The following is a 12651-nucleotide window of genomic DNA, read 5'->3' on the forward strand; positions in this document are numbered from 1 at the left end:
TTAACATCTCAGTGAATTGAGATCAAATTGGGTAAATACAAAACATATCCCTGGAGGTGGCTGTCTCATTTACATGGCAATGTCTTGATGCTGAACACATCACAGTGGGAAAATGTTAAATTAGCTCCTGAATTAATATTACATTAAGATGTAAATATATGATGCTGGGAAATGCAAGATTGGGAATGGGTATAGAACTTTTCATTTCTAAGCTGCTGCTATCAATCCTCCCCAGGCTGAGAGTGTAACCATCTGAGGGATGTTAGGTATTCCAATGAGATTCTCAAGGTGTGTGTGCGCGTGAGGGGGGACTCAGCCCTGTTTCTGATGGACAACTGTTCACCACACAGGGCTGGCCTTACCATAAGGCGAACTGAGGTGGCCGCCTCAGGTGCCAGACTGTGGGGGGTTACCACTAGGACCCAGAATGTAGAAAATTGTGTCTGCTGCTGGTGCATCTGTATACTCTGCTTGAGATGCACAGAGATGGTGGAGTGCTGTGCTGGAGGAAGGAGGGCACAAGAGACATAACAGGCAGGCAGGAGAAAAGGTAAGCGGGAATAACAGAAAGCAGCAGGAGCTGCAGGGAGAGAGAGGATGAGGAGCCTCTTATGTATCTCTCTAGCACCCCCAGGAGCCTAGACTGATTAACACCAGCTTCGCAGGGAGCTGCCTGTTTCCTGCTGCTTCCCTGAACCCACTTGAGGAGAACAGGCAGTCAACTGAAGTAGTAGGAGCCAGTTAGGCCCTTAAGACGCTGATATCTTCCCTCACTAAGGCCCTGCTACCAGCCTGCTTATTTGTCCCCTTCAGTTGAGTGTTGAGAGCCACTGTAGCTGGCACAGAACAGCAGTCATGAGTAAAAGAAGAAAACACCCCTCTGGGGCAGCATTCAGAAAAAGAAAGAAAGCAAAGGAAGCTTTTCTATCTAAGCAGGAAGGAGCTCTCCTGAGATACATAGACACTAATGTACGCGGCGAGCCTTCTGGCCCCAGTGAGGATGTGAGTGGTGAGGAGATGCCTGATCTTCCAGTTAGTCAGAGTGCAGGTGACCTGGCAGCTACTGCAGCATCCATATGTCCGTCTCAGATGGATGCAACCATGCACATTCCTGAAGAAAAGTGTAGATCAGAGAAGAGTGTGGTGGAGGTGCAAGAAACAGCTGCTGCTGAGTTTAGTTCCTTAAGTCTAGATGATCCAGGACTGTGGACCCACTTGAGCAGTAGCCTGAGGGACTTCCTTGTACTGCATGGGCCACAGCAAGTGAAAAACTTCATGTTCTCCAAAGAAAATGAAAATAGAAGTTTCCATCCAACACATTACTGGCATGAAATCCCCAGTGGTGACAAAGTGGAGAGGCCATGGCTTATGTACTCAAAACCCAAAATGCTGCATACTGTTTTTGTTGCAAACTCTTCCAGTCTAATGTTCCAGCCACATTGCGTTCTACAGGAACAAAGGACTGGAAAAATCTGGCTAGAAATCTGGCATGCCATGAGAAGGCAGAATATCACCAGAGAGCATTCCATAGGTGGAAAGAGTTTGAGATGAGACTAAGGTTAAAGGCCATCATAGATGATCAGCATCAAGAGAAGATTGCATCAGAGTCTCTTTAATGGCAAAATGTTCTGAAAAGGCTCATTGCCACTGTGAGAATGCTTGCTATCCAAAACCTAGCACTGCATGGCACTTCAGATCAGCTGTATGTGTCAAACAATGGAAACTTCCTTAAAATTATGGAGCTGATGGCTGAGTTTGATGCTGTACTCCAGCAGCATCTAAGAAGAGTCACCACCCAAGAAATGTACACACACCACTACCTTGGAAAAACCATTCAAAATGAGATCATACAGTTACTGGCAACAAAAGTCAAACAGAAGATTGCGGCAGATCTGAAGTCAGCAAGATATTTCTCTGTTATTCTGGACTGCAAACCTGACATCAGCCATACGGAACAAATTACTTTAATGGTGCGTTTTTAACAACAACAGAACCTAGTGAAAATGTTCCTGCAATGGTGACTGTCAGAGAGCATTTTCTAGAATTTTCTAGAATTTATTGACATTGATGATACTACAGGAGCTGGTATGACAAACGTGCTTCTTAAAAAGCTGGAAGATATGGGAATTGTGATAGCTGACATGAGAGGTCAGGGTTATGATATTGGTGCCAACATAAGAGGAAAGAACAGAGGAGTGCAGACATGGATCCAAGAGTTAAACCCTTGAGCTTTTTTTGTCCCATGCAGTTCTCATTCATTGAACTTGGGGGTCAGTGATGCAGCATCAGCTTCTAGTGAGGCTGCTGGATTTTTTAATGTAATTCCAAGCATCTATGTATTTTTCTCTGCATCACCTCATCGATGGAAATTTTGAAGCAACATCTGGGAACATCCTCTCTGACACTGAAACCACTGAGTTCCACATGATGGGAAAGTTGAGTGGAGGCGATAAAGCCTATCAAACACCAAACTGGGAAGATAGATGATGCCATAGTTGCCATTATGGAGGATAATGGTATGACGGGAACTGTTTGTAGGAGAACAGTGGCATCACCAGAAACATACATAACTTCAAATTTCTGTGTGGCTTAGTGTTGTGGCATGACATACTGTTTGAAATAAATGTTGTAAGCAAGAGACTCCAAGGTGTTGACCTTGATATATCTGGAGCAATGGAACAAATGGACAAAGCAAAGTCATACCTATAGTCTTACCAGTCAGATGAGGGATTTCAAAACGTTCTGAAGAGTGCACAGAAGTTGGCAGAGGAACTTCACACTGAAGCTATTTTCCCACCCATTCAAGAATACAAGAATCACCGAAGAAGATGACATTTTGATTACGAGGCATGGGATAATCCCATAAGAGACCCTAAACAACAATTCAAAGTGGAATTTTTTTAACCAGGTGCTAGATTGTGCAATACAGTCAGCTCAAGAATGTTTCATGCAGCTCAAGGAACAGCAGTATATTTGGGATGTTGTATGATATTCCAAAATGCCTCACTATACCTGAAGAAGACCTACACCAGCAATGAAGGGCACTAGAGACAGTGTTGACACATGATGACATGCGTGATATTGATGCGAGTGATTTAGGCGATGAACTGAAAGCCCTTTCAAGATACATTTCAGCAGAATCAACTCCAAAGGCTGTTCTGGAATATATGTGCACAGATAAGATGACCACTGTCTTTCCAAATGCTTTTGTTGCTCCGCTCATACTTCTAACACTTCCTGTAACAGTTGCCAGTGGAGAACGCAACTTCTCCACGCTGAAGTTAATAAAAACACATCTGTGCTCCACAATGACACAGGAGAGGCTGGTCGGCCTTGCAACCATCTCAGCAGAGCATGAGCTGGTCCAGACTGTTGACCTTCAGCAGGAAGCAGTTCAAATCTTTGCAACCAAGAAGGCACGGAAAGCACCACTTTGATTATTCAAACCAATAAAAATGCCAGTGTTTACTATGCAGACAAGAAAAGTTACATTTGCTGTTCAGGCGTCTGAAAGTTAAGTGTTACTTAAAATTTTTGAACAAGGCATTTTAAGTTGTTAGTTCTCCTTTATTGGAGTGGGTAGCAGAGCAGTACCAAGAGAGGAGTAGAACAGGAAGAAGGCAGAATTGAGACTTCTCAAAGTTTTGGCCCAAGCAAGGGGACATGGGGGCATCATTTGAGCTCCCTGCCTCAGGTGCCAAAATGTTGTGGGCTGGCCCTGTCACCACATCACCATTGCAAAGGTGCTGGTCATCCGGAACTCCTACTGCCCTCACTGTGGGCACGGTGCAGCACTTTTGAAAATCAGGCCACAAAAGTGGAGATCCCTGTTCTCCTACACAAAAGTGAAATAAAAGTTCCTGTGTCAATACAAGATAATTTGCATTCTAGGATAGAGTGTCATTGATGTGAGACATGGAAAAACAAGATAGGTAACAAAGAAATGCTAATGGGATGCAAATAGGAGAAATAATTAAACCTGATTTTCCACAAAGTAATGAATTTACTTTTTTTTTTTCATTTCTTTCATCTTTTTTACTTAATATAAAAATGGATGCGTCAGCATCTGCTAGTTTTTTCAGTAACTAATTGCAATAGTGAGCTTGCATGAGGTATTGCGTTCAGAGCCTTTTTTAAAAAAAAATGTAAGTACACTTAATTTGATGGCATGAGCAAATGAATGGACTCAGAAAAAATTTGCAGAGTTGACTGAATGGCTCAGGAGATTAGTAATAAGATGCAGAGCCTTCCAGCCAAGTTCACCAGGTCAAATCCAGCCCAGTGACTAAAAATCACTACCATCTGACAGCTATTCAATAGTCCGTATGAGAAGAGGTTTTGGTCACAGGTGTCCACAGTTTAAAATAAAATGCACCATTGCAACTTTGTTATCAATCTCAGCAGAATTTTTTTTTGGGGGGGTGATGGGTGATAGGTGATATTCATCCGTGTGCAGAGAGCCACAAGGGTTAAGTGGTGCATGTGGCCTTTTGTTTGGTCCTCTGCACAAAGGAAAATTTTATCCTGGCTGTCTAGAGAACTTTGACTCCAGGGCTGTCAATCTGGTGTGTTATACAGATATTTCATTGTTAAAATATCTACATGACCCTCTTGTGAAGGGACAGACTCCTTTGATCAGGTTTTGTAAAATAGTTCATTATTACAAACTGAATGTGCCTTTAGATACCACGAGTAAGAGTACCACTTGGTCTGTGGCAGATCCATGTTTATGCTTGTTAGCAAGGGGGCACCAGTGCAACTACTGTTGTCTCACTCTGTCCTTTTTGAAGTCTCCAGGTTTAAATGGAAGAGTGGTCATGACTAGAGAAGAGTTCACAGAGCAGATGTGTGCAGTGATCAGACCAAGTACTAAAGAAGAATTTGGTGAGATGTTTGATAAGATAGATTTGACCCGAGATGGTATCATTGACTGGGACAAAGTGACCTCTTTCATGCTCTTGGACCTTAATGAGAAGGATGAACGAACGAGATCATCAGTCATTCCCCAGTGGAAGAATCTCCGACTTCTTTCACCCATCCACAAAGATATTATTCAAAAAGTAACTTTTTTGAAAGGCTCCAGCTGTTACCTGACTGTAAGTAGAAATGGATTGCTGGGAGTCTGGGGAGAAAACTTAAAGCTACAGAGAACTCTGCAGATTACTACAGAAGCTGTCAAACTGAAAGATCTCTGGGTGACAACGCTGGTCTCGCTAGCAAATGTAAACAAGGTATAAACCCCCCTTTTTAAAAAGTCTGTTAGTACTTGTAAAATATCAAATTGATAACCGCTGAAGTTCTCTGGTTATTCGCCAGACCGGTACAGCATGAGGAATGATGAAGACTATTGCACTTTTGCCAGGTGGTGAATGTCAGCCAAAGGTGCTGGGTTCAAGTCTGTAGAATCCCTCTTGGCAAATAAGTAAACCAGCACCCAGAAACCAGGGGAAACTAAATGCACCTCCCTGGGTGCCTTTAAGAGGCAGAACTTCCACACATTCAAACACTTAGACTGTGCAGAAACAAGGACATCTTTATTAAGGGAAAGGCACACAGTCATAAGCTTGGGAAAACATAGCAACAAAATAGATGTGTAGATAAGGAGTAAAATATCCACCCCTTCCAATAGCTTTGATAGTAACTCTGGGTAACTCCCTTGCCACCCAGCTTACACAGTTAAATAAGGAAGTTCCCACTCATGTCATTAGGTCCTGGGGTATCTTCTGTGACCTTCAGAGAGTCAGACACCCCCTCTTTTTTAAATCTTATTCCAGTCCCATTCACTCTTATGGCCCACCCCAAAACTGCCATCCTTAGGTCAAGGAGAGTTTGAAAGGGCTCCCTTTATAGGGCCTTAGATCAGCTAGAAAGGGCACTGTTCAAAAACAGTAGTATTCCCTCCCCATATCTACACCTTGCTGAGAGTTGAACGTGCTTCCTTGTTGCTTTCAACCCAGGTTATCCCAAAAACTGAGACACCATAACTGAGTCCTGGTCTATACTACAAACTTATGTTGGTGTAACTACATCATTCAGGGGTATGGAAAATCCACACTCCTGAGCAGTGACACTAGCCAAACTCCTGGTGTAGACAGAGCTTTGCTGATGGGAGGGCTTCTCCCCTTAACATAGCAAATTGCCTCTTGGGGAGGTGGAGTACGTATGCTAATGGGAGAAGCTCTCCTGTCAGCACAGATAGCTTCTTTGCTAAGTGCTAGAGTGGCGCAGCTGAACTGCTGCAGCGCTGTAAGTGTAGACAAGCCATATGTCCCTGAACACTAACAATGGACTAGCCACATACTTTATATTAAATGAAGCTCCATATGGTTACTCTGTCTAAGAATGATATCCCCTAATAAAGCTTAGCGACATTTGTAAAGTCAGGTGTTAAGAGGATAGCAGCTTCAATGCTCAGATACCGGTAGGATCTGTAAGAGTTTGAAAGTCAGTCACTGGATTTGCATGCGGTACATTCAGATGTGTTTTAACTAGTTACCGTATCTTTACTAGGGCTGGATGAACAACTGACACTTTTCAGAGAAATTGTAACCTTTTGTTCAGTTCCTAAATTGTCAGAACACATTGCAACTTTCTCACTTTTAATCTTTAGTCAAAATGATACATTAGATCATATTTGCAAACAAACCTTGGTTCATAGTTCATTTGCTCAGTTTGTTGCAAGTATTTGATATTAAAAAAATTGAAGCTGTTTTGATTGGACACATCGGTTACTTGATGGGGGCAGATCCCCTGCTACATTCAGCTCCCACTGGTACAACATAATGTGCAACTCTCTCAAGGAGCCAGTTATGGCTCCCTGATTCTGTGTCTTGGTCTAAGCACAGGGATATAGGGACCTTATATTGGCTGGGAATAGCCTGAACACAGAGTTTTACTGAGAGGAAGTTTCCAGACTTTTGAATCTTCCCTATCCTCATACATTTTTGCTACCTGCCCTGGCTGGATGAGAGTAACTCTTAGCATCATGTTTGCATAATCTTAATACTTACAATTTTGAATTTAAAGTTCAATTTTGGAATGAACATTCCTGCCAGCCAGTTTGATTGCTAGAATGCCGAAAGGGAACCTAAAGGAGTTTTAAATGTAGGCTGTAATATTCCAGAAAATAATTGGAGACTCTTTGTTGCAAATTTGTCTTCCTATAATTTTGACCAGTTCATTAAAGATTATATATACAATCTGTTCTATGTTAAAGGATATTTTAACTGCTTAATCTAGCAATTTTGTTCTACCCCTCTCCATCTCCTTCCTCCAGATAGCTATTGCTTTTACGAACAAAGAAATCTGCTTCTATGATCTGAATTCCAAGCAAGGATTGTCTTGTCAGTACAGGCTGCATGGCCTCCAGGGAACAGTGATATGTATGGACTATTGGTATAATCCTCATGATGGAAATGAAGCTATTCTAACATTGGGGGATGTCTCTGGACAGGCAAGTATGGTATAAACAAGACTAAAAGGTTGGCACAGAGAGTTCCCTATTTCTCAGCAGATAACTGTCATTAGTGGCTGAATCATATAATTGTATCATCGTTATACTTTGTCGGATAGTTATGCCATTTTCACCCTGGATTTGTTTGAGTAGTAATAGCAGTCTAACAATGTAGTGAGTGATAAAATCAGAAAGCCGGCCCATTCTCGAATAAAACACTAAAGTGAATGACAGTATTAAAAAAAAAAAATCCAAGTAGCACACACTGATACTATGCATAGTATTACATATGAAAAGGCAGAATACAGATTATAGCTATGTTACAAAATCATAGTGGTCACAGATAAAAAAGACCTCTCAGGGCATTTAGGCTACCTCCTGCCAGTGTAGAATTATTCCCTACAGTGCATTTTCTACAATTTTGTCCAGCAATGTGATTCCTACCTCCTAGCTTGAAAGATTGAAGCCACAGTTTCACTATTAAGGAGCTTCTCCTACTATTCAGAATAAATTGTTTCAGTTGCATCCCATTACTCAGTCATACACCTTATACTGCACTAAACAATCTGTTTCCAGATTACTCCTGTCAATTACTTTTAGATTTGTCACCCCCTTATTTGTCACATAGCCAAACTATACAGATTTAGCTCTTTTAATCTCTGCTTGTAAGGAAATCCCTGAAGCCTTATTAAAGAAGATAACCATAGCAATGATACTGAAACTCTAATATCTGAAAGTTATGAATTTATAATAAGGTAGAGAGTTTGTGCTGTATTCAGTTTAGCTACCTTGCTATCAGCAGGGATGGATACCACTTTGTACAAAACCCCAGTTTGAGCAGCCTCAGTCAGCCCTTGACTTAGTCAACAGTGGCTTAAATCACATCAACTGGAAGAAAAAAAGGCACAGTCCGTAAACATAATATAAACAAGTCAAATAGCACTTTATCCTCAGGGCTTCTACTTCTATCTTCCTCCCTTGTACATCCAAATGGTTTTAAGTCTTTCAGAGGCAGGTTCTGATTACCAGGCACTTGGCCTTTTCTTGCAGGATTGTCAAACCTGAGAAGGGGTCTGTTAAGCCAATTGGCTGGCAGAAAATTGTTATCCTGTGAAGTCCCAAGTTCATCTACACCCCCTCTTCCCCCCCTGGCCTTTATACTTGGGTTTGCCCTTATTAACTACATCTGGTGGGGGCTTGTTCCTCCATAATTGACATTTCTCCTAGATGAGCAGGTGTGGGGTTGTATTTGCTGTCTGCAGGCAGAGAATGTTCTTAATCTCTTCCTGCCTGCATTTGGTATGGGGTCTGTAGATCACCCCCCTTTTTTTTTGTTAAATAAAAGTTCTTTCTTTCTTTCTCAGGTTCAAGCCATTTCCTTTACCACTGCTCTGATCTCTTTGTTTGAACGACCTGCTAGCTCCCCTGAAGGTGAAGAAGCAACTGTGACCATTAATTGGCAGGAGCTGGTCTCTGGGTATCACAAATGCTGCTATATGTTAAAGCACAAACTTCATTATAAAGATTGGGTCAAGCAAGGTACTGAATCTGAACAACAATGAAAGCTTAAAAAAATCCCATGCTGTAATTATATTCTTTACTAAAAGCTGAACTTGTGTTTAGAAGCCATTGCTAATTGCATGTCTAGGGAAACTGGTACTGTATCTATAGTAATGAGTATCACTCATGCCGAGAGAATTATTTTTCCCTTGAAGGCTTTCTGCTGTACACAGTTCATCTTTGCACCTGAACTCTCATGATGAGCGGAGGGAAGCAGTTGTGGTTACCAGTATCTGTGTAACTGCAGCCTGGTTCTCTTCATAATAACTATTATTTTCATGTCAAGAGGTTTGTGATGGTGTACACAGGCCTATTGGTGCCCCTTGGAAAGGATCCTGAAGTCCTGCCCCAATAGTGTCTCTGGCCTTGCAAAATAGTAAACAGCATGAGGCACTGGGGATTAATTTCTGGGCAGGTTCAGAGACAGCACAGGGCGGTGTTACCAGCTAATTTGCTAATTAGGTACAGTAGAGACCATTTTGGCTAAGCTCCTTAAAAGACAGGAGATAATGACATACAGGAGACCAAAAGTCAGGGCAGGGAGTTCTGTGGGAAACATAGGAGCTGCCTTATATGGTGTGTGCATTTTGCATGTTTTGAGTTTATGTGGAAAAGTACCTGAATTGTATGGTTAAAGACTTTTGTCAACTTGGGGTGCAGTGTGATCCTGGTCCCACTGAAGTCTGTGTCAGTGCTCCCATTGACTTTAATGGAGCCAGCATATCATGTTTGTTGTTAGTTGGGGATAAGCTAGAACATCCCAACTTGGAGAGCATGAGGTGTGCTCAAACCTGTGAATTTCTTCTTTTAAAATTCTGCCTCAGTCCTGTTATAGCTTGGTGCTAGGAGTAGGATATTGGACACCCTCTGGACAGGAGAGAGGTATCATCAAATAACTAGAACAATAGCAGCAAATAGTGCAACAACATTAGTGGTTCTAGGAGCTGCGGCTTTAGAGGTTCACCACCCTGCCCCAATAGGGCTCTGGAAGATTACTTGGCCAAAGACCATGAGGGTCTATAGGTGACAGTATTGGGCTGAATGGGGGGTATCCTCTGTGACTTGCTGGTACAATTCTGGTCAGACCTGTTCCTCCTGAATCCCTACCACAGCTGGGAGCCTGAAGGATGGATTGGGCCTCTTATTAGTTCCAGCTCAAGACTCACCCAGTTGGAGATCTATTGGACTCCACTGCACTGGAACAACAAGATGGACATTCTGACATAAATGAGCATAACTCTGGTACTATGGAAGAAGTAGCTTGTGTAATAGAACACTATGTCCCAACCAACTGGCTTAACAGGCCCCTTCTCAGGTTTGACAATCCTTCAAGAAGAGGCCAAGCACCTGGTAATCTGAGGAATCACTGGAGTTGTCAGGGGCGTGGCTTCCAGGTGGGTGCCTGGAATCTTCACGGAGATACTCCCAAGAAATCGCTGGCTATGGTTTCTCTAGGGGATCAGACCATGGGGTGAAAGGCATCTGACTCAGTAATTTATTTTTGGTGTGTGGAACCAAGGCAGGTTAGCTGGGGTTTCCTCTAGGAGGCATAGAAATAATAAATATGAGGCCAAAGATCCTTGCAAATATAGCTGCTCACTTCTCCTTCTCCTTGTGAGATTTTGATTACAAGGATTCCCTGCCCCTTTCTGTAGATCAAACAGCTGAATGTTTGTATTCATGCACACCAGGCCTCTGTTCATTCCTGAGCAGCTATATGGACCAGACTGTGCAAACCCGGGGGGGGGGGGGTGCATGGGGGCTGCAGCTGTCTATGTGCCTTGCAGGAGCTGAAAGGATGGAGGGAGTGGGCAGTTCCTTTGCAGTTTTCCCCCAGGGACTCTCCCATGGATCAGTCAGAATCTGTCTGTGAGTAATAAAGCACAGTCATTGTGTCTGGCTCTGGTACCTACCCTAAGAAAAGCCAGCATTTTCATTACTTCAAATCAGCTCAGTCATTTCACGTTAACATGCAAGCATTTCAAAGTGTGTCTTTAAAAATCTAGTAGCCCAAAACACTGTTTACCCCTAGATGACCCTGTTAGCTGGTGGGACTAGTAGGTGCGCATAGGCACCAACTTCTCCTGGCGTCGGTGGATGCTCGACCCCCACTCACCCCTGGCCCCGCCCTGACTGCACCCCTGCCCTGCCCCAATTCCAACCCCTTCCCCAAAGTTCCTGCCCCAACTCTGCCCCCTCCCTCCCCTTTTGGAGTCCTTCCCCAAATTCCCGCTCCAACCCCGCCTCTTCCCCTGAGCACGCTGCGTTTACGCTCCTCCCCCTCCCTCCCACAGCTTGTTACGCCGCGAGGAGTGCTGGGAGGAGAAGCGGGGACATGGCGCACTCAGGGGAGGAGGCAGAGGTGAGCTGGGGCAGGGCAGGGGTGCTGCTGCTAATTTTTCCCCGTGGGTGCTCCAGCCCCGGAGCACCCATGGAGCTGGCGCCTATTGGTGCATGCTATGTTCTGTGTGTTTTACTACAGCTCAGTGCTGACCGGAACACATGCTCTCCTGTAAAGCCCTCCCTTTGCTTCTCCTGCATTCAAGGGTGGGGAACAGTTGCAGTCCTCTGCACTGAGCAGGTACATTGCTTACTCCAGGCACCCCAGCACTGGACATCACTCTAATGGTGCAGGGATCAGGCAGAGCCTATTGCCCCACCACTCCTACAACTAGCCATACAGAGTGGGCTGAGGTGGGGGCGGGGGGGAAGCAGGCTGTACAATGTGCACTCTCCCCCTCTGTAGGGTAGACAGTTAGGAACTGTGCCTCCCCCAGGTACAATCCCTTCCTGAGCATCCCTGGGGCAGGTGTGGCTCGGACCTGCTTCCTACTCAGGCCTGTGCCTAACTGCCACAATTGGGCCCGCAGGGAGAGCGAGTGCTTTTTGTTTTTAACTACATAAATTCTGAGAGAAATGTGAAATGTGCTTGTACACGGATCTAAGTAACTGCAAATCAGGCATTTAGGTCTGCTTTTATTGACGTGGGATGCACGAAGCATGAAAGATAGATCAGCGGGGTATTATAATGAATGCCCGTCTAGAGTGCTGCACAAATTCAGCATTTAGGGCAAAGGCAGTAAAGTCATACAACATTCTGATCTAGTTCTAAATGGATCCCATTAAAGGGAGTTTATTGCATTCTGAGCTGTAATATCTCGTTTTCTTACATTGGCAAAGTAAGCAGTTTTGCAGTTTGAGACTTAGAACACCTAGTGGTGTCTAGAAGGACTTTTCGCTCTATCCGCACACAGAAATGTATCGTGCGAGGGCACAGATCCTGGCGCTCCATTAAGGAAACCTATTTATCCAAATGGATGTATGGCATGGATTTCCTGATGTGCTCATCTGGGCCATACATGGGGAGACTACGCAGCTGGTAGTGCCCAAAAGTACCTTCCAAAAAAGTGTCCCAGAGCAGCTCAGGCTGCTTATTACTAGCTTGTGTCATCTAGTGCAACTCCCAGCACAAGTAAGGAGCTCCTCTACCCTGTCCTACTGAGTGTTAAATCTATACTACTCTTCAGTATGACCTGCGATGGCATCTGAATGACACCTCCAGGTAATTCTTGGGTTCCTCTTCCTCATCTCTTCTTCATTTCCTGTGCTGAACTATTATGTAGTGCTGCGTTGAACCC

General features: G+C 43.8%; 1 protein-coding gene across 1 annotated transcript in view; it reads left to right on the forward strand.

Annotated features, from left to right (window-relative positions):
- Positions 1 to 12651, forward strand: part of WDR49 (WD repeat domain 49) — a 76845-nt gene that overhangs the window by 21592 nt on the left and 42602 nt on the right. Inside the window, exons 4-6 of the mRNA XM_074963615.1 lie at positions 4791 to 5231; positions 7277 to 7453; positions 8818 to 8992. Coding sequence (XP_074819716.1) covers positions 4791 to 5231; positions 7277 to 7453; positions 8818 to 8992 — 793 coding nt within the window. The remainder of the gene's footprint in view (positions 1 to 4790; positions 5232 to 7276; positions 7454 to 8817; positions 8993 to 12651) is intronic.

Source organism: Natator depressus, chromosome 9 (genome assembly GCF_965152275.1).
Source record: "Natator depressus isolate rNatDep1 chromosome 9, rNatDep2.hap1, whole genome shotgun sequence".
Classification (NCBI taxonomy): domain Eukaryota; kingdom Metazoa; phylum Chordata; order Testudines; family Cheloniidae; genus Natator; species Natator depressus.